Source organism: Podarcis bocagei, assembly GCF_964188305.1.
Source record: "Podarcis bocagei genome assembly, chromosome: 4".
Lineage (NCBI taxonomy): Eukaryota > Metazoa > Chordata > Lepidosauria > Squamata > Lacertidae > Podarcis > Podarcis bocagei.
Window position 1 is genome coordinate 101,651,312 of NC_138128.1, and position 27,542 is coordinate 101,678,853.

Below are 27,542 nucleotides of genomic sequence, written 5' to 3' on the forward strand. Positions count from 1 at the left end.
CAGCTTTCCAACATTCCCCCCCCCAAATAAAGGGGGGATATGTAATGCCTTCAGTTTAGATTTGGAGGACCCAACAATATGGGACACAGCTCAGCGGCAGAGCAGCTGCCTGGCATGCAGAAGGTCTCCGCTTCAATTGCCAGCATCTCCAGGTCCAGCTGGGAGAGCATCTGGAGAGCTGCTGCCAGTCTGTGTAGACAGTGCTGAGCTAGAGGGACCAATGGTCTGGTCTGGTTCATTGCAGTTTCCTTCAGTCTTACACTTTTCCTCTTGAATATTGTGTTCACCTTATGAAGCACTATCAGGAAGAAAAAGACTAGAGTGGCGCACCACCTGAATTCCTGGTACTAAATTTAAACGATCTGTGAAGATAGGAATGCTACCTGTGTGCTCTCACACTTTCTCTGTTTGTTTGTTTGTTTGTTTGTTTATATTTATTACTTGGCTCATAACACTGGGCAACAATTTTTTACTTTTTGAATGTTGTGTAGATTTCTACAACTGATTTAGAGTTTTTTTTGCACTGCTGAATCAGGAAATGGCATCCGTTTCTCTCCATCAGGTCAGGTTTACTGTAAACTGAATGGTGGGCATTGATAAAGGTAAGTACACGTAAATTGCATGTTGCTTCACCATTTTTCAAACTTCAGGGCTTGAACATCCGTTTCTTGGAACTCCAGGAATGCTCAGCGGCAGGGAGGTCTCTCTTCAGAGTCCAACAGTAGTCAGCCATCATGACTGCGTCCCAGCGACCCTGAATCTCTCCCCCTGCTCGTTACTCATTGAACTCAGGTTCTCAGGAAACCGGTCCGTGTGTGAAAATAGGTAGTGCATCTTGACACTAATGTTGCAGCCCAGGTTTCTGAAAGCAGTCAGCATGTTGTTGACAAGTTCTGCGTAGTTTCTGGCCTTATTGTTGCCAAGAAAGTTCTTCACTACCAGAACAAATGCCTTCCATGCTTCCAGTTCCACTTCGTTCATTGAGTTTCCAAACTCTGGATCTCTGATGAGCTGACGGATCTGAGGACCGTCAAAGATGCCAGCTTTCAACTTCTCCATGGTCAATCCTGGAAAAGCCTGGCACAAGTAAGTGAAGCAGTCACCATCCTTGTCCAGAGCCTTGGTGAACTGCTTGATTAAGCCGCGCTTGATGTGCGGCGGTGGGAAGAGTATTCTGTCTCTGTCCACCAGAGGGTCGTTGATGACGTTCCTTTCTTTGCAAGGCATCAATTCCTCCCGCACAGACCAGTCCTTCTTCGTGTAATGCTGAGTACGGTCCCTACTATCCCACATGCACAGAAAACATGGGTACTTAGTGAAGCCAGACTGTTGTCCCAACAAAAAGTTCACCATCTTCAGGTCAACACAAATAAACCACTTATGCTGATCATAACCAATTTTCTCCAGCACATACTTCACCGCTTCATAGTTCTCCTTCAGTGTACTCGAGTGAGCCAGGGGTATAGAGGCAAACTGGTTGCCGTTGTGTAGCAGAACACATTTCAGTGATCGCTTGCTGCTGTCAATGAACAGTCTCCAATCTTTGGGTTCGTACCTTGGCACTCCAAGCTTGAGCAGAAGCTGTGCAATATCTGCACAGTACACCAAGTCCTTCTCTTCCGAGAAAAAACGGAGGTACTCTTGGTGCCTGTTGTGGAAGAAGCTGATGCGAGCACTGTCAGAGGGGAGGTTTTTTTCCTTCAATCTGGATGCCAACAGTTCGGCAGAGTCCTTTGACAAGCTGAGGTCGCGAACTAGATCATTCAACTCCTTTGGGGAAAATGGATGTGGAGCATCATCTTCAAGAACCACTTCTTTCTCATGTCCTTCAACACTGGAGGCATCTTCGTCACTAATGTCAGGAAGATCTCCGAAGATAGGCACTGGAATTTCATCACAATGAGCTACAGGACGACGTGCTGATTGAAGATCAGGATACTTGAGGCTGCTCCGGTTCTTTCTGTTGATCCCAGCCACACCAATTTATGGAAGATTTCGAGGTTTTATGACTTCAAACTGATCCCTTTTCGACATAACCACCCAGAACTATCAGACCTGAATACTTCTTGTCATTAAAATAATCATTTCCAATCAAAACAATTATAAGACAAGGCATTTTACCCCCACCAACTTCTTCTAAAATGCTCCACACAAGCGTACATGTGAACAAAAACGTAAAAAAACGACATGTGGCCATAGCTCAAAAACTTGATCTGACTGAGCAAAACCAATGTGATTTTTTGATTCAGCGCATCAGATTTGTCCTAAATCAACTGAAAAAACGCAGACAACAAATTTGTTGTTGACCAGTGATAAATCTCCCAAGCGGCATACATCTCTGTGATGCAAGCCCAGATGCTTGAATTAGGAGTGGTAATCATATTTGATGCAACATCAGATGTGTCAACTATCACAAAGTTAAATCCAGCAGCTCAGCCATCAGCATGGAACTGGGCCTCCTTGGATGCAATGCCTGGCTATAGGATGGAGCACACGACAGCTGCAAAAGAAAGCAAGAGGGTTCTTCAGATGTTAGTGAATGGAAGGGCAGACAAGCTATTAGCTGTTGTTGTTGTTGTTGTTGTTGTTGTTGTTGTTGTTGTTGTTGTTGTTGTTAGCTTTTATTAATTGGTAACAGAATCTTATAATTAATACAGTGGTACCTCAGTTTAAGAACAGCCCTGTTTACGAACTCTGCAAAAACGGAAGTAGTGTTCCAGTTTGCAAACTTTACCGCAGTCTAAGAACGGAATCCGAACTCTGGAAGGGCACTGGCAGTGGGAGGCCTCATTAGGAAAAGTGTGTTTAAGAACAGTTTCGGTTTAAGAATGGACTTCCGAAACGGATTAATTTTTTAACCCGAGGTACCACTGTATAAGGAAGAAGAAGAAGAAGAAGAAGAAGAAGAAGAAGAAGAAGAAGAAGAAGAAGAAGAGAAGGAGGAGGAGGAGGAGGAGGAAGAAGAAGAAGAAGAAGAAGAAGAAGAAGAAGAAGAAGAAGAAGAAGAAGAAGAAGAAGAAGAAGAAGAAGAGAGATTTTTTAAAGGAAGTTTAAAGAAACCCATCATTGACATATTGGGCCAGATCACATGCAAAACTAGTTATAGTTCTCTGTGCCATGGAAGTGATTATTGAACTAGTTTATGCATGCCAAAAGATTTACCTTCTGTTGACAATAGGCAACAGACAGCCTCAAAATATTTCTCCACACCTTTCCAAGATGTGTTAACTTTTTTGGAATTTGAACCTCCCCAGACAGCAACAGTCCAACCTTCAAATAATGTGACATAAAGGTAAAGGTAGCCCTGACCATTAGTCGTGGCTGACTCTGAGGTTGCGGCGCTCATCTCACTTTACTGGCCGAGGGAGCCGGAGTACAGCTTCCGGGTCATGTGGCCAGCATGACTAAGGCACTTCTGGCGAACCAGAGCAGCGCACGGAAACGCTGTTTACCTTCTTGCTGGAGTGGTACCTATTTATCTACTTGCACTCTGACGTGCTTTCGAACTGCTAGGTGGGCAGGTGACATAAAGAAAGGCTATAGCCATGTAAGGTAGGCTGCAGTTAATATATATATATATAAGCAGCAGTTCTTGTCAATATATTGTGGGAGATGGGGAATTGAGAGGCCCCAATCCACATTCAGTGTATGTACTGGGCCCAGGAAATCCTCTTGCAGTGAGTGGTTTCCAAGTTCACATTATTCCTAGGATTAAGCTACATATGTAGAGATAGGACCTTATCTGTACTATTCAGTTGATTACTTCAGAGACATGTCTCATAACTTAAAAAACAACAACAACCCAAACTTTAATGCAACTGTGGAGATTTTCAGATTTGATTACAACATGTGTGTTGCATAACTCTTTCACCAAAGAGTTAAACAAAAACATGTGTTTTAAAAATTGTGTTAAGAATTTGTCCACTCCAAACTTCTTTCCCTACATAAGACCAAAAAAATGTGTGAACCCACCAATCCTCACACATGGGTTTCTGCTTGAGGACAATTATCAAGACTATTCTCCTGTAGGGGGGAAAATAGTCTTGCCATTCACAAAACAAGATGCCTTTCATTTGCAAGTGCCATTTGCATTTCAGATCTCAGGAGTGTGAAGGCAAACAATATTTCTGAGCCAAGTTTAGCTAGATCAGGGGTCCCCAAACTAAGGGCCGCAGGCCGGATAAGGCCCAAGGGACTCGCTTATCTGGCCCACGGAGACCCCCACCTCCCGCTGCCCATTTCTGGGTCAGAGGAGCACTGGAAATAGCTTGTGTGCATGCGCAAGTGTTATTTCCGGTGCACATCCGGGTCGGAGGAGGCCCATGCATATGCGCACAAGCTATTTCCAGTGCTCCTCCGACCTGGAAGTGCGCCGGAAATAGTGTGTGCGCATGCGTATGGGCACACACTCCCCCACCCTCCAGCCCACCGCGCGATCGGCGCTGGAGACACCTCCCTGTGGCGCGGTAAGTTTGCTGACCCCTGAGCTAGATTCAAAGCGCTACTCACTCTATATCCAAAATTATCACTGATGTGCATTGAGAGCATTTATTATAATTTTTATAACTCACCATAAGCATAATATTATCAGCACAGATCAAATGTCACCATGTCTTTTAGCAGAAAAATTGTGCATTTTGGTATACCTTTGATGGAAAATCAGGGAGTTACTAAGTAACATTCCAGAAGTTGTATTCTTACAGTAACAACTGGCTTGTTGTAGCAACGTTTTGGCTCACTAGGTGTCAGCGCTGCCCTACATTCATTTAATATTCTTCAGTACAGTAGTAGTGGAAACAGAGGCACAGTCAGAGTTTTGCAGGAAACAGATGCTTATTCCTACAGAAATCATTAAAGTCTAAACTTGCAGACTTTTGATAAAAGTTAGAATATAGAAAGCTTTAGTTTAGAGAATGAATGTCGGATGTGGGTGTGAGCTCTGTTTACCAAGCCCAGGAAGGCAAACATGCTTCGCCCCTCCCCCGTCCTGCTCCTGCATCCTGCGTGGGCACTGATAGAAACAGGTTGGTGGACCAGGAGGACCTTTGTGGCACAGATACTTCCAGTTTGCAAATAATCCTAGATACAGGGTGAATGAATGGCGCAAGGTCAGAATGGCTTTAAGTGGGTGTGTTTCTTTTAACAAATGGGAAATGACTGCTAGGCTAAAGTGTCCTGGCTCTTAGCTCCACCCCTTTTCATTTCTCAGCAAACAAAGTTCCAATAAGGAAGTGAAAGTGCCCTCAAAGCAGCTGGGCTCCTTGAGCTGGTTTCTTATTCTCCTAAAGCGGAACTTAAGGTGGTGGGAGTAAAACAAGGAAGCGGACACAACACTGCGGCGTTCACTGGCCACCAACAAGTGATCCTTTCGGGGCCTGTTTGTGAAACATTATCTGAAGGTAATTATCCAAAGTATTTTATATACAGGATTTAAGATTTTTTTATTTGCTTAAGCCTGAATACTGTCTGTCTTACAGGCAACTTCCTTGAACTTTCATACTGAGTAATATATGACTTTCAGCTGGGCTAGGGAAAGTAAGTCAGAACTGCCTTTCTCTCAGGAATTCAGATATTTCATAAGTGGAAAACTATTTAAGGTAAAGGGACCCCTGACCGTTAGGTCCAGTCGCAGATGACTCTGGGGTTGCAGCGCTCATCACGCTCTATAGGCCGAGGGAGCTGGCGTTTGTCCGCAGACAGTTTTTCCGGGTCATGTGGCCAGCATGACTAAGCCGCTTTTGGCGAGCCAGATCAGCGCACGGAAACGCCTTTTACCTTCCCACCAGAGCAGTACCTATTTATCTACTTGCACTTTGAAAACTATTATGTGGAAATAAAAATAAAAAAACAGACTCTAGCCTCAAGCGAAACTCTGTCTCCTGGCACTTTCTGCTGGAATGGTTGCTGAATGTGTTCTATTCAGCTATTGAATTTCCGCTTGACCAGGCATGGTTGAGTGTTAAACAAGTATTGCTGAAAGATCTTGGAATGATCCTGTTTCTCTTAGGCTACCCTGAAAAAGTGCATAGCTCATGAGTATTTCGTTGCACTGAAGTTTCATGTAAAAATAACAAATTGAAATTATGTAAACTTAATTGTAATAAATCTGGAGGAGTACTGTTAGTATAGAATTAGAGACTATAAGTAGAAGCAATGGCTGTGAGGCACTTTGTATTTCAGAAGCACCAGAGCTTTCCAAACTTTTAATGTTGGTGACACACTTTTTAGATATGCATCATTTTGCAATACAGTAATTCAGTTTTACTAGCAAACCAGAGGTTAAACTAACCCCTTTCCAGCCCCAGAAATGTGGGGAGCATTCCTGTGACACACCTACACACTGCAGCTGACATCTTGCTGTGACACACAGTTTGGAAAGCTCTGTTGTAAATCATTAGCCAGTTGCCCTTTATGCCATTTATCTGGTTCCACAGCAGGTGTGCCAATCTGGATCTCTTACAAACAAACTGACATATCCTATAATAAATCAGTTGCTGCATGCTGCCAGTTCCATGTTAGTTTCTAGTCAATGAAAGCAGGAAGGTGAGGACTGACTTACAAAGAACAGAGACAGGTAGTGGTTTTCTGAAATACATGGTAAGTCTGTTCTTTCTCTTACCAAGGGGCAATGATTTTTAAGACTTCTTAGAAATGATATTTTTCTTGAATAATATTGCCTCCCAAACATTTGCAGTGAAATGTTCAGGAACAACACAAACATGAGAAAACATAGCAATTTTATCTGTCTGTAGGGGTGCTTATGCTCAAAACTCATTCACATGTGTATATGTGGAAATGTATATGTGTACATTCAAACCCCCAGAGCCACCCTGTAGCTAGCAGGCGAGGGGTGGGGGAGAGTCTGCATCCCAGAGTCTCCCAGGATCTGCACTGAGTGGGGCTTGCCTAGCAATCAAGCCAGAGAGCTTAAAAGCTCTTTTAAGGCCAGGTATCCCCAAGTGGAGGGACGCGGGTGGCGCTGTGGGTAAAAGCCTCAGCGCCTAGGGCTTGCCGATCGAAAGGTCAGCGGTTCGAATCCCCGCGTCGGGGTGCGCTCCCGCTGCTCGGTCCCAGCGCCTGCCAACCTAGCAGTTCGAAAGCACCCCTGGGTGCAAGTAGATAAATAGGGACCGCTTATCAGCGGGAAGGTAAACGGCGTTCCGTGTGCTGCGCTGGCTCGCCAGATGCAGCTTTGTCATGCTGGCCTCGTGACCCGGAAGTGTCTCCGGACAGCGCTGGCCCCCGGCCAATAGATGTGAGATGGGCGCACAAACCCCAGAGTCTGTCAAGACTGGCCCGTTCGGGCAGGGGTACCTTTACCTTTACCTTTATCCCCAAGTGGACCCTGTGCCAAAAGAGCCAGCCCTGCTTCCAAAGCTGTGGTGGCAGCACTCAGCACCCTCCACCAGATCTCTAGGCACACTTCAGCAATGGAAAGGCATCTAGGATTGACCCACATCCACAGTAACTGCCCACCAGCTTAAGTAACCCAAATTTCAGTGCCCTGTACCTAATGATTTCAGAGATAAAACATCCTACTTGGGGATGCTTGTGAACAGAAGCCAAAGTCACTTCCCATGCACAGGGGCTACCTGTTGATGAAAAGTACCCAGCAAGAACAGTGAAAGGCCCTTCAGAGACCCTGGTGTGGCCTGACAGGCCATTGGTGATGCACCTGATCCTGACCCTGACCATGCCTAACAGAAGTAGAAGAGTAAAATAAATATGCAAAATTCCAGAAGAGGAAAAGTTCATACCCTATATGGGATGAAAAGTTTGTGCTGCTTTGCAATAGAATTTTACTTTATTTGAGTACAGAATACATGGAGCCTGACAAGGTGTTCAGATGATTGTCCATGCCCTTCCTCTGTGTACAAAGTCTTGCTGCTCCTCAGAGCTGGACTGAAATTTTTAGGGTGAGAAGACAGAACGGAAGGAGATTCAAATTGTTTCCTGTTTGAACTTGGCTTGCTCAGATTTCCCCCACTTTTTGTCAATGTCTTAACGTCTCTGACTTGATTATAGCAAAGCACTCCAGAGAAATTCCTACCTTTACTTGGTAATACCAGTAAAATGGTGTTGCTGTTGTTTTATCTTTGCAGGTGCATCATGAATTTGACAAATTCTTCCAGTATGGAAGAAATCCCTTTGGAGGATGTCAATAGAACCAGCACAGAATACAGAGTGCTTATGGCTTATGCGCAGCGTCGACTGTCCGCTAGCAAATACGGGCATCTTTTAGAAAGGGAAGCGAAAGGCCAAGAGGGATCGTCTCTAGGCAAAGAGAAGAGGCAAGGTGAGGAGAAGGCACATCAAGGCTCGTCTCCCAAGGACCAAGGACAGCCGACCAGAGACAGGAGGAAGAAGAAGAAGAAGAAGTCCCATTGCAAGCACTTTCTCTTTCCTTCCTGTCTAAGGGCGCAAGCTGAAGAGGATTCTGGGAAGGTGTTCAGAAGGGGTGATGCTGCAAATGGGCGTGCACTCAGCCTGCAGGCAGGTGTTGGAAGTTGTTCTGCTTTTTCACTAGAAGAGCAAGGTGGGTTTAACCCCCCCCCCATTTGTTAAACACTCTAATAGCATATTAGTGGCAACTATTGCTTGGTTTTCAGCCTTGGTTTCAAAACAGTTCTGCAGGCCCCTTCCCAGAACTGCAGTTCCTTACAGTTCCGTAGGTTAAGGGGATGACAGCTAAGCCACTGCAATGGCTTATGAAATAAATAAATAGAAGTAACATAGCTATCAAACTATCTAAAGCAGTGGTTCCCAACCTTTTTTGGGGGGGGGCATGCTCCACCTAAGCATCTATAAAATCCTGATGCCCGCCCCTCATGACATATAATTCTTATTATTCAAAATACTGTATCAACTCCTATTCACATGGAGGAAGCCTAAAAAGCCATTAACTTAGAATCATAGAATCATAGAATCATAGAATCATAGAGTTGGAAGAGACCACAAGGGCCATCGAGTCCAACCCCCTGCCAAGCAGGAAACACCATCAGAGCACTCCTGACATATGGTTGTCAAGCCTCTGCTTAAAGACCTCCAAAGTAGGAGACTCCACCACACTCCTTGGCAGCAAATTCCACTGTCGAACAGCTCTTACTGTCAGGAAGTTCTTCCTAATGTTTAGGTGGAATCTTCTTTCTTGTAGTTTGGATCCATTGCTCCGTGTCCGCTTCTCTGGAGCAGCAGAAAACAACCTTTCTCCCTCCTCTATGTGACATCCTTTTATATATTTGAACATGGCTATCATATCACCCCTTAACCTCCTCTTCTCCAGGCTAAACATGCCCAGCTCCCTTAGCCGTTCCTCATAAGGCATCGTTTCCAGGCCTTTGACCATTTTGGTTGCCCTCCTCTGGACACGTTCCAGTTTGTCAGTGTCCTTCTTGAATTGTGGTGCCCAGAACTGGACACAGTACTCCAGGTGTGGTCTGACCAGAGCAGAATACAGTGGCACTATTACTTCCCTTGATCTAGATGCTATACTCCTATTGATGCAGCCCAGAATTGCATTGGCTTTTTTAGCTGCCGCGTCACACTGTTGGCTCATGTCAAGTTTGTGGTCAACCAAACTTGGTCTATCTCAAATTGCCCTACTTAAAAATCAACTTGCCCCCCTGTGGGGCGTGTGCCCCATGTTGGGAACCATGGCTCTAAAGGGTGAAGAAGACTTTTTGTGGGGAAATCTGCTCACCTTGGCAGCCTCTCTGACCAAAGCGATGCACGTCCATTGTGAAGGGCTGGTTCTTAATTCTGTGAGGGTCTGCCTCAGGCACTGGGAACCTTTTTCAGCCTGAGGGCTACATTGCCTCATTGCCAATGCACAGGAGACTGCATGGCAAAGGTGGGTATGGCAAGGAAGGGTACTCCAAGGAAGTATGGCACACATTACACGCCTCTGCACATCACCATTCAACTTCCTATCAGAGGCAACAGAAGGCTTTCCCCGATCCTACGTGAGGTGGAGGGAACATTTTCAGAAGTGGGGCAGGGTCACAGGTGGGTGAACTCACAGTGCAGTCAGTCTCCCATGCCACAGGGGTTCCAAAAAGCTGTCCTCTTGGCCTCTGCGACTCAGTGGTAGATCTCATGCAGCACTGGGAAAGGTCTTTGTTGGTGAGCTTGCTGCCAGAAGACCATCTACAGCACCGGATTGAGTGGATCAGCATTTGAGCATCTTCCTTATGGAGAAAGGCTAAAGCATTTGAGGATTCTAAGGGTGACATGCTTGATAATTTCAAGATTGTGCAGGGTGTAAAGAAAACCAGCCAGCAAATTTGTCTCAATTTGTTTCTGAACAGGTGATTCAGACATCAATGTTGTGGTAGACAAGCTTGCTGAAATAGTTGATAATTCCACGCCATTCCCTCAAAGGACAGGATTCAAAGCACCGGAACAGACTCTGAGCCTAGAAGCGGATGGTGGGTGTGCCACCAAACCCGAAAATGAAGATGATGTTGAAAAAGGTAACCTGCTTTTCCTCAGCAGCCAAATGGCATTTCTGTAGAGTGTGCGTTTTCAAAAACTTTTTTTCTTGAAGAAACCTTTTCCTGATTGATTTGTCTGTCAAGGAACCATTGCACACCTGCCACATAACCCCAAGATGTTGCAAGGATTCCAGCACACATTCCTCAGCGTCCTGGCAAAGCCTTTTGGGTGGCGCTGTGGGTTAAACCACAGAGCCTAGGGCTTGCCAATCAGAAGGTTGGCGGTTCGAATCCCCATGACGGGGTGAGCTCCCATTGCTCAGTCCCTGCTCCTGCCAACCTAGCAGTTCGAAAGCACGTCAAAGTGCAAGTAGATAAATAGGTACCACTCCAGCGGGAAGGTAAAAGGCGTTTCCGTGCACTGCTCTGGTTCGCCAGAAGCGGCTTAGTCATGCTGGGCACATGACCCGGAAGCTGTCTGCAGACAAACGCCGGCTCCCTTGGCCGGTAAAGCGAGGTGAGGGCGCAACCCCAGAGTCATCTGCGACTGGACTTAATGGTCAGGGGTCCCTTTACCTTTACTAAAAACTGTATGTGTGTTCAGAAAAGTAACAGACATCTGCAATGTGGCTTTTGTCTGGAAGCACCGTAACTGAAACACACCTTTAGATTTATTTAAACATATTCAAATATATAACACAGTTGTGCCCTATGGGTTAACTATCACACTGTTTCCCAGCCACCTTCAGTGATGGTCAGTATTCTCCACACGAGGCAGCTGATAGTATGGCCAGGTAAAGGTAAAGAAGGTAAAGGACCCTGGACGGTTAAGTCCAGTCAAAGGCGACTATGGGGTGTGGCACTCATCTCACCTCAGGCCAAGACAACCAATGTTTGTCCACAGACAGCTTTCCAGGTCATGTGGCCAGCATGACTAAACCACTACTGGTGCACAGAGGACCGTGACGAGTCCAGAGCTCAAAGAAACGCCCTTTACCATCCAGCCACAGCAGTACCTATTTATCTACTTGCACTAGTGTGCTTTCAAACTGCTAGGTTGGCGGCAGCTGGGACAGAGTAACGGGAGCTCACCCCATCGCACAGATTTGAACTGCCAGCCTTCCGATCAGCAAGCCCAAGAGTGTTTTGGACCCGTGTCCCTAGTATTGCCAGACAACCTCTTCTGATTGAGATAATATACATAGAAGACATGGAAAAGGCATTCCATAAATCCTTAAAGCTCTTGAGGCAGCTTACGAAATAATTTGTTTTAATGAATGTAAATGATTATTTAACATCCTGTGTTAAACCAGAAAATTAGCTTCTTCTTTTTTCTGTTTTACCAGATGAGAAAGAAAAGTTAATAAAAGAAATAGTTGCCTTGTTAAGAGCATCGGGAGATAAACTGCAGGAAAAGGTAACCAGTTTGAGGCTGCAATTTGTACTATGATGTTTTTTACTTGCATTGAATCTTAAAGCATTTAATTGCAGAACTTTCTATTTTATTATTTACAATTTTGTGAATTGCTTTTCTATAATGTTGAATGTGTAGAAAGGGGAGAAAGATATATTTTAAAGAGCAGCTGCAGGGGAAGGAAGACAAGAGAAAGCATTTTGTGGAATTCAGATTAGGTTTGGATAATAAAATAACAGAATAGTAGAATTGGAAGGGATCCTGAGGATCGAACCATCTGCAATGCAAAACTCCCAACTAAAGCATCGGTGACAGATGGCCATCTAACCTCCGCTTTAAAACATCCTCCACCTTCTGAGGTAGTCCGTTCCACTGCTGAATAGCTTTTACTGTCAGAAAGTTTTTCCTAATGTTTTGTCAGAATCTACTTTCTTGTATCTGGAACCCTATGGAGAAGCAGAAAACAAGCTTACTCCATCTTCCATGTGACATCTAATTTCCTTTCAATCTCTTTTATCCAGGCCAAACATATCCAACTCCCTCAACTGTTTCTTTTAAGTCTTGGCTTCCAGACCCTTGATCATCTTGGTCACCCTCTTCTGCACACCTTCCAGCTTGCCTATATCCACTGTGGTGCCCAATTTGATTCATCAGATTTGATTATATCCATATAAAATGTGTGTACATTAAGGAGGCCTCAGTAATCTTTTTCCAAAGATTTATTTGGGGTTTTGGACAGCTGAAAGCACTTTTCCAGAACTACATTTACAAGTTGGCTGTAAAAAAGAAGTTGTCTCACAAATCCACACTTACAAATATACAATATACAATATACAATTTGTATACAATATACAAATTATTTCTTATTTGTATATTTTACAAGGAAAAGCCTTCCTTGAACTTGCTGTGTTGGCAGGGGGTTGGTCTCGATGGCCCTTGTGGACTCTTCCAACTCTGTGATTCTATGATTCTATGATTCTGTGTTCAGAGATCATTGTGCCTGAAATGGGACCAATACCTCTGTTTGTTCCTAATGACAAATGCCTTACATTCATTTCCAGGTTCAAAATGACAGGACTTTCTTTCAGTGTGCCTCGGAACTGATGTCCTATGGATTCTTCAGTAGAGTTGCCGATCAATTCCTAGAAGAGATACCTGCAGACTCTACAGCAGACTCTGAGGTGCAAGCACAAAGAATCAAAGTTGCTTTTGCTATTGAAGTCATAACTAGACTCACTGCTATAGACAACCATCCCATGAACACCATACTGGGCTTTGGAGCAAAATACCTCAAGGAAAACTTCAGCCCTTGGATCCATAGTCAAGGTGGATGGGTAAGAGATTTTGCTTCCTTTGCTGGCACATCCTCCCCTTTCTAAACAATAGTTACCTGTGAACTTTCCATTGGGGCTGCTGGGCCCAGCAGCCATTCATGACAGTTGGGTGCGAATGCAGGGTACCCTGTGCTACATACCAGACATTTGTTCTGACATTCTGAAAGTAGAAATTATTATTTGTGCTTTTATTCCTACAAGCTTGCACTGAGCTCTCTCACTATGTTAGGATATAACTAGGTTGCAGATTAAAATTGGTTTAACAACTATACCCCTTCTTGGGGAATCTTGAAAAATGTAACCCCATTGGCTTGGAAAATTCTCAGCCAATTTACCAATTTTTTATTCCCAGTTTTCTTCAGATAGAGCTGTGGCAATGAAATAAATATACAGTGGTACCTCAGGTTACAGACGCTTCAGGTTATAGACTCTGCTAACCCAGAAATAGTACTTTGGGTTAAGAACTTTGCTTCAGGATGAGAACAGAAATTGTGCGACTGTGGCGCAGTGGCAGCAGGAGGCCCCATTAGCTAAAGTGGTACCTCAGGTTAAGAACAGTTTCAGGTTAAGAACGGACCTCCAGAACGAATTAAGTTCTTAATCCGAGGTACCACTGTAAAACCAATAAAAGTTTGTAGTGTATCTATTGAAGACAGGCATGGGGGGAGGGGGGATCCAAATTGGATTCTAAGTTGGTGCTTCAGATTCAAAGCTTATCTCCCTCGGTCTGCTTTAGGCAATGCTCACTTTGCCTGGGGAAACCAAAGCTTCAGAAAGCTGAGTTGCCTCTTGGGGTGGGGTAACAAATGGCTATAACTTTTAAACTTTGGGGGCTGCGTTTTTTTGACTGGAGGCTATGGAGCACCCTGAGGTGCAGAACAGGAGTGGGGCCAGAGATGCCTCCATGGCCAGGGCTGCCTCCTGCCACCCCGGAGGGCATGCTCTGGCCTATGGCAGCTCATGGTCCTGCTGCCCATCTTCTTCAGGACACTGCACTCCGTCTCCTGCGCAAAGGGGAAGAGTGCTTTGGATATGCCAGAGACCATTGCCAAGTGAGATGCTGCCCGCTTTCCTATCGTTGCCAGCTGCACCCTCTTAGGCCTCTACCTCTTCTTCAAAATATTATCTCACGAATACATCAGCCTGTTACTCTCCCTGAAATTTCCCAACAAACAGCATCAGCTTCTCTTCACTCAGGGCTCTGAGGAAACTAAGGAAGAGATTGTCAACCACAAGTTTGACACCGTGGACCTTGTCTGCCTGGCCATGAGTAGCATTGTTGGAAATCTGGTACCTGTTGAGAAAGCACTGGATTGCCAACAACTTCTTTGGCCTGGCCTTCCCTCCCAATTTTTATTTATTTATTATTCAGTAAATTTATATACTGCCCGGAGGTCTCAGTGGGTCTCTCAGTGGGGTGGAGCTGCTGAACTTGAACAATGTCAGCACCGGCTGCATTCTGCTTGGTGGGCTCTTCATGTATGATGCCTTCTGTGTCTTTGGCACCAACGTTATGGTGACGGTTGCAAAGTCATTTGAAGCACCCATAAAATTGGTTTCCCCCCAAGATCTGCTAGAGAAATACTTGGAGGCTGACAGCTTTGCCATGATGGGCTTGGGGGCATTGTCATCCCAATAATCTTCATTGCTTTACTGCCATGCTTTGACATCAGCCTCAAGAGGAACAAGCACACATACTTCCACACCAGTTTTGTGGCTTATACAGTATTTTTGGGCTGGGCCTCACCATCTTCAAACATGCACAGCCAGCCCTGCTCTATCTGGTCCCAGTCTGCATTGGCTTCCCTCTCCTGGTGGCTCTGATGAAGAGAGAAGTGGCAGAGATGTTCAGCTATGAGGAGAACTCTGCCCCCAAGGAGGTGCCAGAGGAGACCAAAGAAGGGAAGGAGGAGAAATGACTTTGGGAAGCTCAGCCAGCTGAGCTCCATCTACTGCCCCCCCCCCCGCCCGCAAGTGAATTTTGTCTTTTGAAAGACAACTGGATCGTATAACAGCCATGTGTGTTTGTACGTGTGCATCTGTCTGAAGACAGGTGGGGCAGGGGGTGGAAAACAGGAGGAGGGGCCTGTTTATTGATCTTCTCTCTGCCTGTCTACTTGCCTATCTGCAGCCCTCCTGTTCCCCTGGGGAGAAAGAGGATGGGGCAGCTGGGGGCAAAAAAGCAGCTTTGCCCCTTCCACCAACTGTCTTTTGATGCCAGCTTCCCCGACCTCTGTTCATTGTCTTGGTGGGAAGAAGAAAACGGGGGGGGGGGAGAGAAAGGGGGAGAGAAAGGGAGGCTTGGAGTATTGTGACTTTGCTTCACAAATTAAAACAAAACAAAAAATTATTGAAGAACTTTTAAACTTCTGTCACACCTGGATGAAATCTGTGGGCAAAGTAGCCTCTTCTGAGTGGAGCCATGTTTAAGACAAGGTACAGATAAACCTTTAAAGTTTGTTTGTTTGTTTGTTTGTTTTTGTTTGTTTGTTTGTTTGTTTGAAAAAGGGATTCCTCCCCTCACCATGTTATTGGCAATTGGCATAAACATATGGTACATCATATAGATACCTCTAGGTAAATTCCCTGCAAAATTGCAGGGGTCAATATGGATGAATAACAGTTTGAAGCTTTTAAAGATTTCTGACTGAATTTGGCATCAGTTTTCACTGAAAGAAGGGACACAGGTGGCGCTGTGGGTAAAACCTCAGCGCCTAGGACTTGCCGATCGCATGGTCGGCGGTTCGAATCCCCGTGGCGGGGTGTGCTCCCGTTGTTCGGTCCCAGCGCCTGCCAACCTAGCAGTTCGAAAGCACCCCCGGGTGCAAGTAGATAAATAGGGACCGCTTACCAGCGGGAAGGTAAACGGCGTTCCGTATGCTGCGCTGGCTCGCCAGATGCAGCTTGTCACGCTGGCCACGTGACCGGAAGTGTCTGCGGACAGCGCTGGCTCCCAGCCTCTAGAGTGAGATGAGCGCACAACCCTAGAGTCTGTCAACACTAGCCCGTACGGGCAGGGGTACCTTTACTTTTACCTTTACCTTCACTGAAAGTGCTTGTGACAATTATGACAATTATGGGTGGACGTGTGTGGCAAAGGTGGGAGTTGAATATCCAGCATATACTAGTTAGGAGCTAGATCCGTCAGTCACAAAACTACAGTCCATCTTCTCCCTCCCTCTGTCTGGCATTTTCCTTTTAGAAAGCACTTGGGGCAAGGAGGAAGAGGGCTGTGCCTTTTCACTTGACTGTGTCTCTCCAAATCTTTAAAGTGGGTCCAAAGCTTTAGAGTAGCACTGTGAGTTCTGAGTTGCTTCAGAGAAGGCTTGATTCCCTTTTCTGATTCCCAAGAGCCCACCTGTCTGAAGCTGGTTAACGCCTTGTCCAAAGTGGATACATAGGTTGTAAGAGTCACGTGAGCAAGGCGGAGACGCACATTAGTGTGCATACCTCCAGCAGTGTATTGAGAGTTGCTCGGCATTACCAAGGCAACTGGTACAGAGAGTGGTTTTGTCCAGGAATCAGTGTTGTTCTTCCTCCCATCTCCAGTAGCTGATCCGCCAAAAGTTTATCCCCACCACCTTCATTTTCCCAGGATGAGCTTCACCCTCTTGGCTATAAAGTACGAGCAAAGTGGAACATAGGAGGCTGTCTTACTGAGTCAGACCATTGGTCTACCTAGCTCAGCATTGTCTACACTGGCTGACAGCAGCTCTCAGGTTTCAGGAGGGATCTCTCGCAGGCTCACCTGCAATGCCCCACTGCCTCATTCTCCCTAATGGACCAGCATCCACTGTCTCCTGCTGCTTTTGCAGGCACAAGAAACAGGTTGTGTTGCAAATCTGTAGTGTGGTGCATTTGGACTGATGGATCAGAAGTTGTGCATTAATTGGCATAAGTCTGTATTTGGTCTCCTTAGCACTGGGGAGAGATTCTTGCTCTGCTGTGAACCCCAAAACATACAGAATTGTATAAATCTTACTGACTTGGTTGTCTTTTCACTTCCAGGGGGAAGCTTTAGGATTACCAGACCAAGAAGAAGTAGAATGATGAAAGCCTGCGTCCTTCATGAGACATCTCTTAATTTGGAACTGGGATCGGGGATGGCTGAACAATCGCCCCCCCCCCCTTAAATCAAAAGACTTGGTTGGTTTCATATGGTTTCATGCAATAGGAACATGCTGCTTTTGCGATGCTGGAGTACATTTTGCAAGTGACAGCTGGTTGTGGCATTTTTTGGCCTTTGGTTAACATGCTTCAATGACTCATTGTTTGGGTGGAGAAACCTCTCAGTACTTTTGTGCAAGAGACATATTTGTAGGTGTAAATGGAAAGTAATCACAATAATAAAACCTATATATAAAAATGGAGATCTCAGGAGTAGGATTGATGGGTTCCGCATGGGACAGGCTCCTGGCTTTTTAATAGGTGCTTGGAAGACAGAGATTAGTCAGCTTCAGTTTCTTCCATTGCTGTAGCTCAGACTCACAGATAAGTGTGTTTACATTACATTGTGTAGCATCATTGAGCCATACCACTTGAGACCTGGTGGGGTAACAGAATAATTGAAAGTTTTCCCCTGTGAAAATTCCCTTGCATTCATTTCCAATGAACCTCCTTCATTGGAGGTTATTAAGCAGAAGTCAGATGGACTTCTGTCATGGATGCTCTAATTGAGATCCCTGTATTGCAGGGGGTTGGACTAGATGACCCTGGGAGTGACAGGAATAGCTTGAAGCAGAATATTGAGGCAGGACAGCCAGAAAGTAGGTGCCCAGGCAGCAGCAGAAGCAGAGCTTCTCCAAGCTCAATTACTGTGATGGTTGTGGTGGCTTTCATTTTCTTCTCCTACCCCAACAATCTTACGTGCACCCACTTGATCCCTTTGATAAGCAGAACTGACCCTACTAGAAGTGCCACATAATGCCGTTCTACCTTTGTGAGAACTCTATTGTTCAGCGTGGCAACGCCTACACTGTGGAACTCCCTGCATGTTGAGGTCATGTACTCTTTTGGGCTCCTGCTAAAACATTATTGTTCAGACATGCCTGCCCAGATGCTTAGAAACACTGGTGTGAATTTTGAATTTGTTCTAGTATTTTAGTTTGTGTATGTTTTAAGGTATAGCTATAGATTTTTCTTGATTTTATTGTCTTATCTTTTGTAAACCATTTGAGGTTTCTTTTTCTTTTTTTACAATCGAGAAGTGCATAAATTTTATGAAGTAAATAGAAGAAATCAACCTTGTGATATTAATTTTTACATTCACTTTTAGTACAGAGATTTGTTCCTATATGTTTAGTTCTAGATTGCCCTTTCTACTTTTGATTTATCTGGCATCCGTTATTATACTTTGTTACATTATAAATACTTATATGTTGTTGGCATCCATCTTTCTTGAGAGACAATGGAGTGAGCCTATGGGAGTGAAGCCCACCTGCTGGAGAACCACACTGCCTGCTGTAACGGCAGAGACCAGTAACTTGTAACTGCTGCCTCCTGAGTTGTTTTTGCTGCATGGCCCTGGGCGCAAGCCTGGGCAGTGGGTCTGGAGGTCCTGAGCTGCTCTGATGACAAGACTCCCCTCTCTCTCCCAAAGGAAAGCAGAACAATACAACTGGCACCAGCTGAGTTGCAAAAGTTCCTGGAAGGAGGCATACAAGGCGCCATCCAACCACCTTAGGCACTCCGCTTCAGATTTGTGTAGGGTTTACTCCTCAGCCTTTTCTTCTCCTGAAGATGTCCCACAAGGTAGGATATGTAAACAACAACAACAACCAGAATCAAATTTCTCCCCCAACCTAACCTGCGCTGACTGGAGCATGAAGTTCACTGTAACAGGTGGTGGACTGCTGACTGCCGACTGCACTCCATATGCGCTGCACCTGGATAACCTGCACATCACTCCCTCTGATTTCAGCCCCATGTGGCTGAGTGCCAACAGCAATGTGGCCAAAACACTGATAAATTGAGCTCACAGTCTTTTCACCCTAAAACAAAATATAAATTCGTCTTATCCACAAAGCTTTCTCAGTTTCAGCCACCCAACAGGCTGTTCTTTTTGGTTTTCACTGCAGAACCAGGTGTCAGAAACCCTCTTCTTATCTGCTATAAATCCTTCAGTGGAGGCTTTTAAGCAGAAGTCAGATGGCCGTCTGTCACGGATGCCTTAGTTGAGATCCCTGCATTGCAGGGGGTTGGATTGGATGACCCTGGCCCTGTGATTCCATGATTCCATGCAGAGATGCCTTGGCAGAAATGCCTACCCAGAACCTCTCCTGCAAGTACATTGCCCCCGCCCCCCAGTGTGGGTCCAAGAAGGGACAGGGGAGCCAGTGACCCTGCACAGAGAAGCATAAAAATGTAGTGTTGGAAGTGACCCCAAGAGTCATCTAGTCCATCTCCCTGCAATTAAAGTAAAACCTTTTATTTCTCAATTTTTATTTTTTGGAAATCTTTTAAAGCCAGATTCAAATTTGGTTCCTTGTTAGTTGGAATTATGTTTGCAAACCAAATCTAGTATTACCATGATAGTGGTGCCCCGCAAGACGAACGCCCCGCGAGACGAAAAACTCGCAAAATGAAAGGTTTTTTCGTTTTCGAGTTGCCTCGCAAGACGAATTTCCCTATGGGCTTGCTTTGCAAAACGAAGCTTGCCCCGCAAGCTCCAGGGACAGCGGGTCTTCCCCGCTGTCCCCGGACCTCTTTTGAAGCAAGGGGCGGCGGGGAGAAGCGATCTCCCCGCCGCCCCTTGCTTCAAAAGAGGGAACAGAGCGGCGCTTCCCCTCTGTCCCCGGACGGTCTCCATAGGAATGCATTGATTGATTATCAATGCATTCCTATGGGAAACCGTGCTTCGCAAGACGAAAAACTCGCAAGAAGAAAAAACTTGCGGAACGAATTCATTTCGTCTTGCGAGGCACCACTGTACTAGATTTGGTTTATACCATGATACTAGCTTGCAGGGCAGCAGTTGAAGAAGGAGCAAAAAGGGTTTTCTTGTGTGTGTGTGTTTCTTTGTGGCTGATTAGCTGCTCTCCCTGTGCAAAGGTCAGAGGGGGCAGGGTTTCTGTTGAGGCAGGTGATTAGCTGTGGGAGGAGCTTATCAGAGCTTGCAGGGCAGTGGTGCGCGCCTAGTGGCGCGCACAGTTTGATCCATCTTTTAGATTTAGGGGCGCTAGTCTCAAACGTTTGTTGGGGGAGACCTAGGTTTTTTTGTGGGGGGGGGGAGTTATTTGTCCTGTCTTCATGCTTTTTATGATGGAGGACCGCTGTAGCCACCCCCAACGACACGTTCTCAAGATGGAGGGGGAGGGAACAGCTGCAGTCGCCTGCGGTTCCTGCGCAATGTTTGCCATCTTGCCAAAGGTTGCAGGCAGCTTCACCTGCAGCAATTGCATGTTGATTGCCCTTTTAAAAGACAAAGTCCAGCAACTGGAGGAACGTGTAGCTACGCTCCAAAGAATTAGAGAGCTGGTGCTCTTCTTGGAAGCAACAGAGCACACCGTCCCCACCAAGGAGGAGACAGGGGACTCCCCTGAGAAGGAGGCTAGTTCATCAACACAGGAGCCAGATATATGGAGAAACGTGACTCAAAGAAGTAGGAGGCCCAGGGTTCACTCTGATTGTTTAGAAATACACAATCGCTTTGAGGTCCTCTCCCCTAGCATGGAAGACGAAGAGCAGACTCCATTTGAGGATCTCTCCCTCATTACAGTCGATCAGGTATATGAAGACGAGCAGCAAAGTCAGTCCTCAGGGAATGTGCAGGCGACCTTGGAACGGACAGCTCACGGAAGAACCCCGACCAAACCTAAGAGGAGGCGTGTAGTAGTGATAGGGGATTCCCTACTGAGGGGAACAGAAGCAGTGATCTGTGGGCTTGACAAGATGTCTCGGGAAGTGTGCTGTCTCCCCGGGGGCTAAGATCCAAGATGTAACTGAATGACTGCAAGGAATCATAAAACCCACTGACAAATACCCCTTCCTCTTGGTTCATGTGGGAACCAATGACACTGCAAGCAATAGCCTCCAGAAGATCAAAAGAGACTACGAGGCTCGGGGCAGGAAATTGAAGCAATTAAATGCACAAATTGTCATCTCATCTGTCCTCCCAGTTGAACGACGTGGCCCAGGGAGAGAGGGAAAAATAGTGGAAGTGAACAGCTGGCTTCGCAAATGGTGTAAACAGGAACGGTTTGGATTTGTAGATCACGGACTGCAGTTTCTTGAAGATGGACTTCTGGCAAGTGATGGGCTGCACCTCACAACGGTTGGGAGAAATGTTTTTGCCAAAAATCTCAGAAACCTCATCAGGAGGGCTTTAAACTGACTAATGTGGGGGAGGGAGACAGTGCTCCTGAAGGTAGGAGTCTATCAATTGATGAAGATGATCATCCAAATGTCATAGACCAAATGGAGCAAACAGCACGCAGACCTAGTGGTGGGAGGAAAAAATCCTTAAATAAGAGACACGGGGGAATGATTAATGGACTTCAATGTCTGTACACTAATGCGCAAAGCATGGGAAATAAACAAGATGAGCTTGAGCTCTTGGTACAGCAAACTAAATATGACATAATAGGCATCACTGAAACCTGGTGGGATAAGTCCCACGATTGGAATGTAATAATGGGGGGATACAATCTATTTCGGAGAAACAGACCAGACAAGAAAGGAGGAGGAGTGGCGTTATATGTCAGGGATGTGTATACCTGTGAAGAGATCCAAGATTTAGAACCTCAAAGCCAAAGTGAGAGCATTTGGGTCAAAATTAAGGGAGAGAAGAATAACAGAGACCTCATTGTGGGAGTTTACTATAGATCCCCAAGCCAAACGGAGGACATAGATGATGCCTTCCTGGAACAGATGGCCAAGCATGCAAAAGGAAGGGAGATAGTAGTAATGGGGGACTTCAATTACCTGGATATTTCTTGGATGTCAAACTCAGCCAAGAGCATAAGGTCAAACAGATTCCTCACTGGCCTTGCAGACAACTTCATTGTCCAGAAAGTGGGAGAAGCAACAAGAGGAACAGCCATTTTAGATCTGGTCCTAACCAATGTTGATGACCTGGTTAGTGGGGTAGAAGTGGAAGGATCATTAGGCGCGAGTGATCATGCTCTTCTGAAGTTTACTATACAGCGGAAAGGAGCAGCCAAGCATACTAGGACTCAATTTCTTGACTTTAAGAAAGCCGACTTCATAAAACTTAGGGAAGTGCTGGGTGAGATCCCATGGACAGTAATACTAAAAGGAAAGGGAGTTCATGATGGCTGGGAGTTTGTTAAGAGGGAGATGGTAAAAGCACGTCAGGCAATACCAATGAGACGGAAACATCGAAGGTGCCTAAAGAAGCCAGGGTGGCTATCTAAAGAACTTTTAACTGAGTTAAGATTAAAAAAGGATGTGTACAAAAAATGGAAAAGGGGGGGAAAGTGTTAGGGTAAGAATTAGGTTAAGTGTTATGGTTAGGGTAGAATCAGAATTAGGGTTAGGGTTAGGGTGAGAATGAGGGTTACGGTTAGCGTTATGGTTAGGGTTAAGCTTATTGTAAGGATAAGGTTTAGGGTTGGGGTTAGAATTATGCATAGGGTCAGGATTAGAATTACAGTTTGGGTTCGAGTAAGCCACTGGAAAATAAACAATATCACCAGAATCCCGAAATAAAGCAAGACTCCCGATGCAGTATATTTGATAAACCCAAAACAAGAAAAACAAGCAGAAACAAAGAAACTAGTAGAAAAGCAAAAAGCAATTGTAATGAGGCTGGAATAAAAGAAACACAACAAGTTTTAGTGTCAGGATTAGAATTGGGGTTAGGGTTATGATTAGAAGTACAATAAGGGTAAGTGTTAGGGTTAGAATGAGGATTAAGGTTAGGGTTAAAATTAGTGTCAAGGTTAGTTTTAGAATTTAAGTTACGGTTAGGGTTAGAATGAGGGTTAGGGTTAGTCAGTGCTTCCCCCCCCCTAAAAAAATGTTTAGGGGGTACTCTCATTTTCCTACTCATATTGAAATACTGCCCCTCAATGAGGCCAAACTCCCCCTGCGTCCCCCCAGAAAAAAGCACTGGTGTTAGCATTACAGTTAGGGTTATGGTTAGTTTTAGCGTTAGGATTAGAATTAGGGTTCAGATTACGGTTAGGATTAGAAGTATAGTTAGGGTTAGAAGTAGAGTAAACCACTAGAAAAGAAACAAAGTCACCAGAATACCAAAATAAAGCAAAACCTCCCAGGCGGTGTATTTGATAAACCCGAAACCAGCAAAACAAGTAGAAACAAAGAAACTAGCAGAAACGTAAAAGGCAATTGTAAAGAAGCAGAACTAAAAGAATAGCAAAAAAAGAAAAAAAAGGGGGGGGCAAATGGCTGTAAAGAAAGCAAATTCTCCAGAAACGCCAAACCAGTGAAAACTCATGCTAAATGATGCTTGGTTTCGGAGTTTCTGATGATTTTGCTCTTTCATGTTGCTTGCTTATTGGTTTCTAGTGATTCTAGTTCTTTTCCATTAGTTTTTGAGTTTCTAGTGGTTTTGTTTCATCTTCATGTTTCAGATTTTTAGGCCCTTTGTTCACTTGTTAATGTGTATGGTGGTTCTTCACCTTTGAAAGTTGTGATTGGGTTTGGAGTTTCTGGTGAATTGGCATCTATTCCATTGGGTTTGTTTGTTTTTCGCGTTCCTTTTGGCTTCTGGGTTCTCTCTTGGCTTTTCCACTTCTGCTGGTTTTGCTTTACAGTGGTACCTCGGGTTACATATGCTTCAGGTTACAGACTCTGCTAACCCAGAAATAGTATGTCGGGTTAAGAACTTTGCTTCAGGATGAGAACAAAAATCGAGCGACAGCAGCACAGCGGCAGTGGGAGGCCCCATTAGCTAAAGTGGTACCTCAGGCTAAGAACAATTTCAGGTTAAGTACGGACCTCTGGAACTAATTAAGTACTTAACCCAAGGTACCACTGTATTTTTATGAGATTTGATAATCTACAAAGCAAGCAAAAGCAAACCAACCAACCAAAACACGGTACAAGAAAGAACTACCAACAAACAAGGAACTGATAGAGTGAAATGAGACTCCGGAAAGAATTTCACTGGAAACCCCAAAACCAATCAAAGCTTATAAAACAGAAGTAATACCACCAAAAATACTGAATTGAAGAAATAAGCCTGACTGAAATGCATGTTTTTCGTGTTGCAGTCTCTGCTTCATTTCTGTTTTTTCTTGGCTTTTGCATTTCTGCTGGTATTACTTCATTTTGATGAGGCCCGATAATCCCCAAAGCAAGAAAAACTACCAAATGAAGAAAATAAACGAGCAAGAAACAGAGATAGTGAAAGTTAATATGCTAAATGTTGCTTTGTTTTGCAGTTTCTGGTTATTTTGTTCTTCCATGTTGTTTGCTAATGGTTCTAGTTCTTTTCCACAAGTTTTTGAGTTTGGAGTGTTGAATGGTCTCTTTAAATTTGAAGGTTTATTATAAACACACAAGAGGTGTGTTTCTTTAAGGGCCAGAGCAAATAACGTGACTTAGTTTTACAGCTGTGAAGCAGTATAGCAGGTGCTTGTTAAGGTGTGGTACCGTATTTTTCGTCCTATAAGGCGCACCGGCCCATAGGACGCACCTCATTTTTGGGGGGGGAAATGAAGTAAAAAATATTATTCCCCCCCCCCCAGCCCTGGCTGCCGCCCCAAGCCTTGCGCTCACCTGCCCGAAGCAGGGGGAGCCCTCCGGAGGGCTCCCCGTGCTTCGGGCGACAAGCTGCCGCCCCAAGCCTCGCGCACCCGGCGGGACCTCCACCCGGCACTTGCCCAAAGCAGGGGGAGCCCTCCGGAGGGCTCCCCGTGCTTCGGGCAACAGGCTGCCGCCACAAGCCTCGCGCACCCGGTGGGACCTCCTGCCGGGCGCGCAAGGCTTGCGGACACTCGCGGGGGCTGCAGGCTGCTGCCTGCAAGCCTTGTGAGCCCGCGGGTACTCCCACCGGGCTTGCAAGGCTTGCGGATAGCTTCCTGAAGCCTGGAGAGCGAGAGGGGTCGGTGCGCACCGATGCCTCTCGCTCTCCAGGCTTCAGCGAAAGCCTGCATTCACCCCATAGGACGCACACACATTTCCCCTTCATTTTTGGAGGGGAAAAAGTGCGTCCTATGGGGCGAAAAATACGGTAATTAACCTGTTGGGTACAGTATATAAAGAGCAGCAACTAGCTCTCTCAGCACCCTGGTGGTTGGGTCATGCTTACTGATATATTATAATTAGTGTAAAAGGAGTTTTTGTTACTAAAACCTAGCTAAAGTTATTTTGCGCTCCTTGTGATGTGTGGTCTCTCCAGCACGCCTTCTGCGGTGCAACTAGTCTGCAAATAGCCAACATTGTTTTGTTTTTAGCTTTCAAGTGAATTTGCATTTATTCCATTGTTTTTTCATGCTCCTTTTGACTTTGTTTCATTTCTGGGTTCTTTCTTGTCTTTTCCACTTCAGCTGGTTTTCTTTATTTTTATGAGATTTTATTTCTGGTGGTTTTGCTTTGTTTCTGCAGGTTTTGCTTTTTAAAAAGTTTTTGGTGGTTTCAAAAACAATAGAAAATATAATGTGTGGGGCACAGCCATAATCTAACAAATTCAGTTTAAATTGCCTGAGGAGAACACTTAACCATACTTTCCTCTGATTAAACAGGGATCAGGAACTTCATACCCTCAAGCTGTTTTGAACTACAACTCACATCAGAGAAGCATAGAATTGTAATGTTGGAAAGGACCACAAGGATAGTCTAGCTCAGTGTTTCCCAAACGTTTTTGGGCAACGGCACACCTGTTTACCGGAAAAAAATCTCGCGGCACACCACCATTAAAACCCCGCCCCCGTGACGTCATTCGGGGAGCCGGCGGCCCGGGCCTGAGCTGGAAGGAGAGGCGGTGCTTTTCGGCACAAGGCAATCGGCCTGGAATTGTTTCCCGCGCGCTGCGAAAGGGAACAGCTGCGGTCGCGCGAACCCTCCGGCGCTGGGAGGGGAAAGGGCGGAGTCGCAGAGCACCAGCTGGCCGAGCGGTTGCGCGCAGCGTTGCGCTTTTGGAGAGCGTGCGGCTGCTGCTAGGGGATCCGGGGACGTGAGCAGGCCTGGCCCGACCCGGGTTGAAGGAGGACAAGCCGGCAGCGCGCCAAGTGAGTTCGGTTGCGCGCGACGGCTCCCGCTCCCCCCACCCCCGCCGGATCCTCGCCGCCGCCGCCTCTCGCCTGCCTCCCTCCCACGGCACACCAGCCGATGTCTCACGGCACAGTAGTGTGCCGCGGAACACCGGTTGGGAAACACTGGTCTAGCTCAACGCCCTGCAATGCAGGAATCTTTTTGCTTGAACCTACGAACCTGAGATTAAGAGCCTCATCGCTAACTATTGGCCATGGAGGCTGGGTCTGATGGTAATCATTTTTCAAACATCCAAAGGACACCCAACTGCCTGCCCTTGATATGTGGCCTGACTACGTAAACCCAGCAGTTATGCATTCATTGGAAACCTCTGAAAATGTCAGTTCAGTTTATGCAGTGGCAATTGGAAAAGGCAAATTCCATTTTTGTTCAGTTTCTTCAGTAAAGTGTTATCAGGATTTTTCTCTCTCGGCTCATTTGCATAATTTAAGAGACTTTGCTAACAGAAATTTAGTGCCACAGGACATGCTCATTACTGTTCATTTATAAAAGTACAGGACTACAACAAAACATGGTGGTGTATTCTCAGCCTCTCCTCTGAAAGGTCTGGGAGAGGAAAAAATAGGCGTCTATTAGGCTATCATATCTAAAGGCTTCACCAGCAGCAGCATCAAGTCCCAGAAGCTCACTGGCCCTTGCTGGACCATTTCTTGATCTACAAATGCCTATAATTCTGTATACATAGAGTTCTCCAAATATAAATTGCTATAGCATTTCACTTTTAAACAGAGAGGCACTTGACCACCCAAGTTCAAAAGGTTAGTAGAGTGCTCCACCTCAGGGCGACAACTAGAATATGTGATTCTATTGCTGCTCCCCCCAGATTTCTCTTCTGCCCCCCCACCCAATCACAGTCTGAGGCGACAGAGCATGCTTAGTCAATCCTCATAGAGTTCTCGCCCCCTCCCCCATTAGGCTTTCCCCCAAAGGTATGTGTGTGCAGGATTAACGACTAAAATCATATTCTGCCAACCACACATAGTCCTCCAGTTGGAGCCTGTCCATTATTACTTCCTCAGGCTCTGTTCCTGCAAAAGATAGTTCAGGCACTGGGGCCTGTCTTATATATTCTTTTGTGAAGACACTTTATTTGTCCTAATTGTACTAGATCTCAAAATGCTAATTTGCCCTTTTGGTCTGAAGGTCTTTCCGAGATACTAA

General features: G+C 45.5%; 1 protein-coding gene and 1 pseudogene across 2 annotated transcripts; both read left to right on the forward strand.

The window, feature by feature from the left end:
- The first annotated feature begins 5,197 nt into the window (after positions 1 to 5,197).
- Positions 5,198 to 17,334, forward strand: BCL2L14 (BCL2 like 14). Its single transcript, XM_081191067.1, has 6 exons — positions 5,198 to 5,399; positions 8,103 to 8,536; positions 10,308 to 10,472; positions 11,780 to 11,850; positions 12,909 to 13,181; positions 17,190 to 17,334. The coding sequence occupies exons 2-6, from the start codon at positions 8,110 to 8,112 to the stop codon at positions 17,229 to 17,231; spliced, it is 978 nt and encodes a 325-aa protein (XP_081047193.1). The 5' UTR covers positions 5,198 to 5,399; positions 8,103 to 8,109; the 3' UTR covers positions 17,232 to 17,334.
- Positions 14,132 to 15,439, forward strand: LOC308586132 (minor histocompatibility antigen H13 pseudogene; annotated as a pseudogene). Its single transcript has 3 exons — positions 14,132 to 14,233; positions 14,358 to 14,451; positions 14,576 to 15,439. The product of its transcript is annotated as a minor histocompatibility antigen H13 pseudogene (transcript).
- Positions 17,335 to 27,542: the final 10,208 nt, after the last annotated feature.

What these genes read in the sequence shown, in the direction of transcription:
- BCL2L14 (XM_081191067.1), top strand. Translation starts at nt 8,110, where the DNA reads ATGAATTTGACAAATTCTTCCAGTATGGAAGAAATCCCTTTGGAGGAT. An exon ending in TTTTTCACTAGAAGAGCAAG is followed by an intron (nt 8,537 to 10,307) that starts GTGGGTTTAACC and finishes GTTTCTGAACAG; the next exon opens with GTGATTCAGACATCAATGTT. An exon ending in GAGATAAACTGCAGGAAAAG is followed by an intron (nt 11,851 to 12,908) that starts GTAACCAGTTTG and finishes ATTCATTTCCAG; the next exon opens with GTTCAAAATGACAGGACTTT.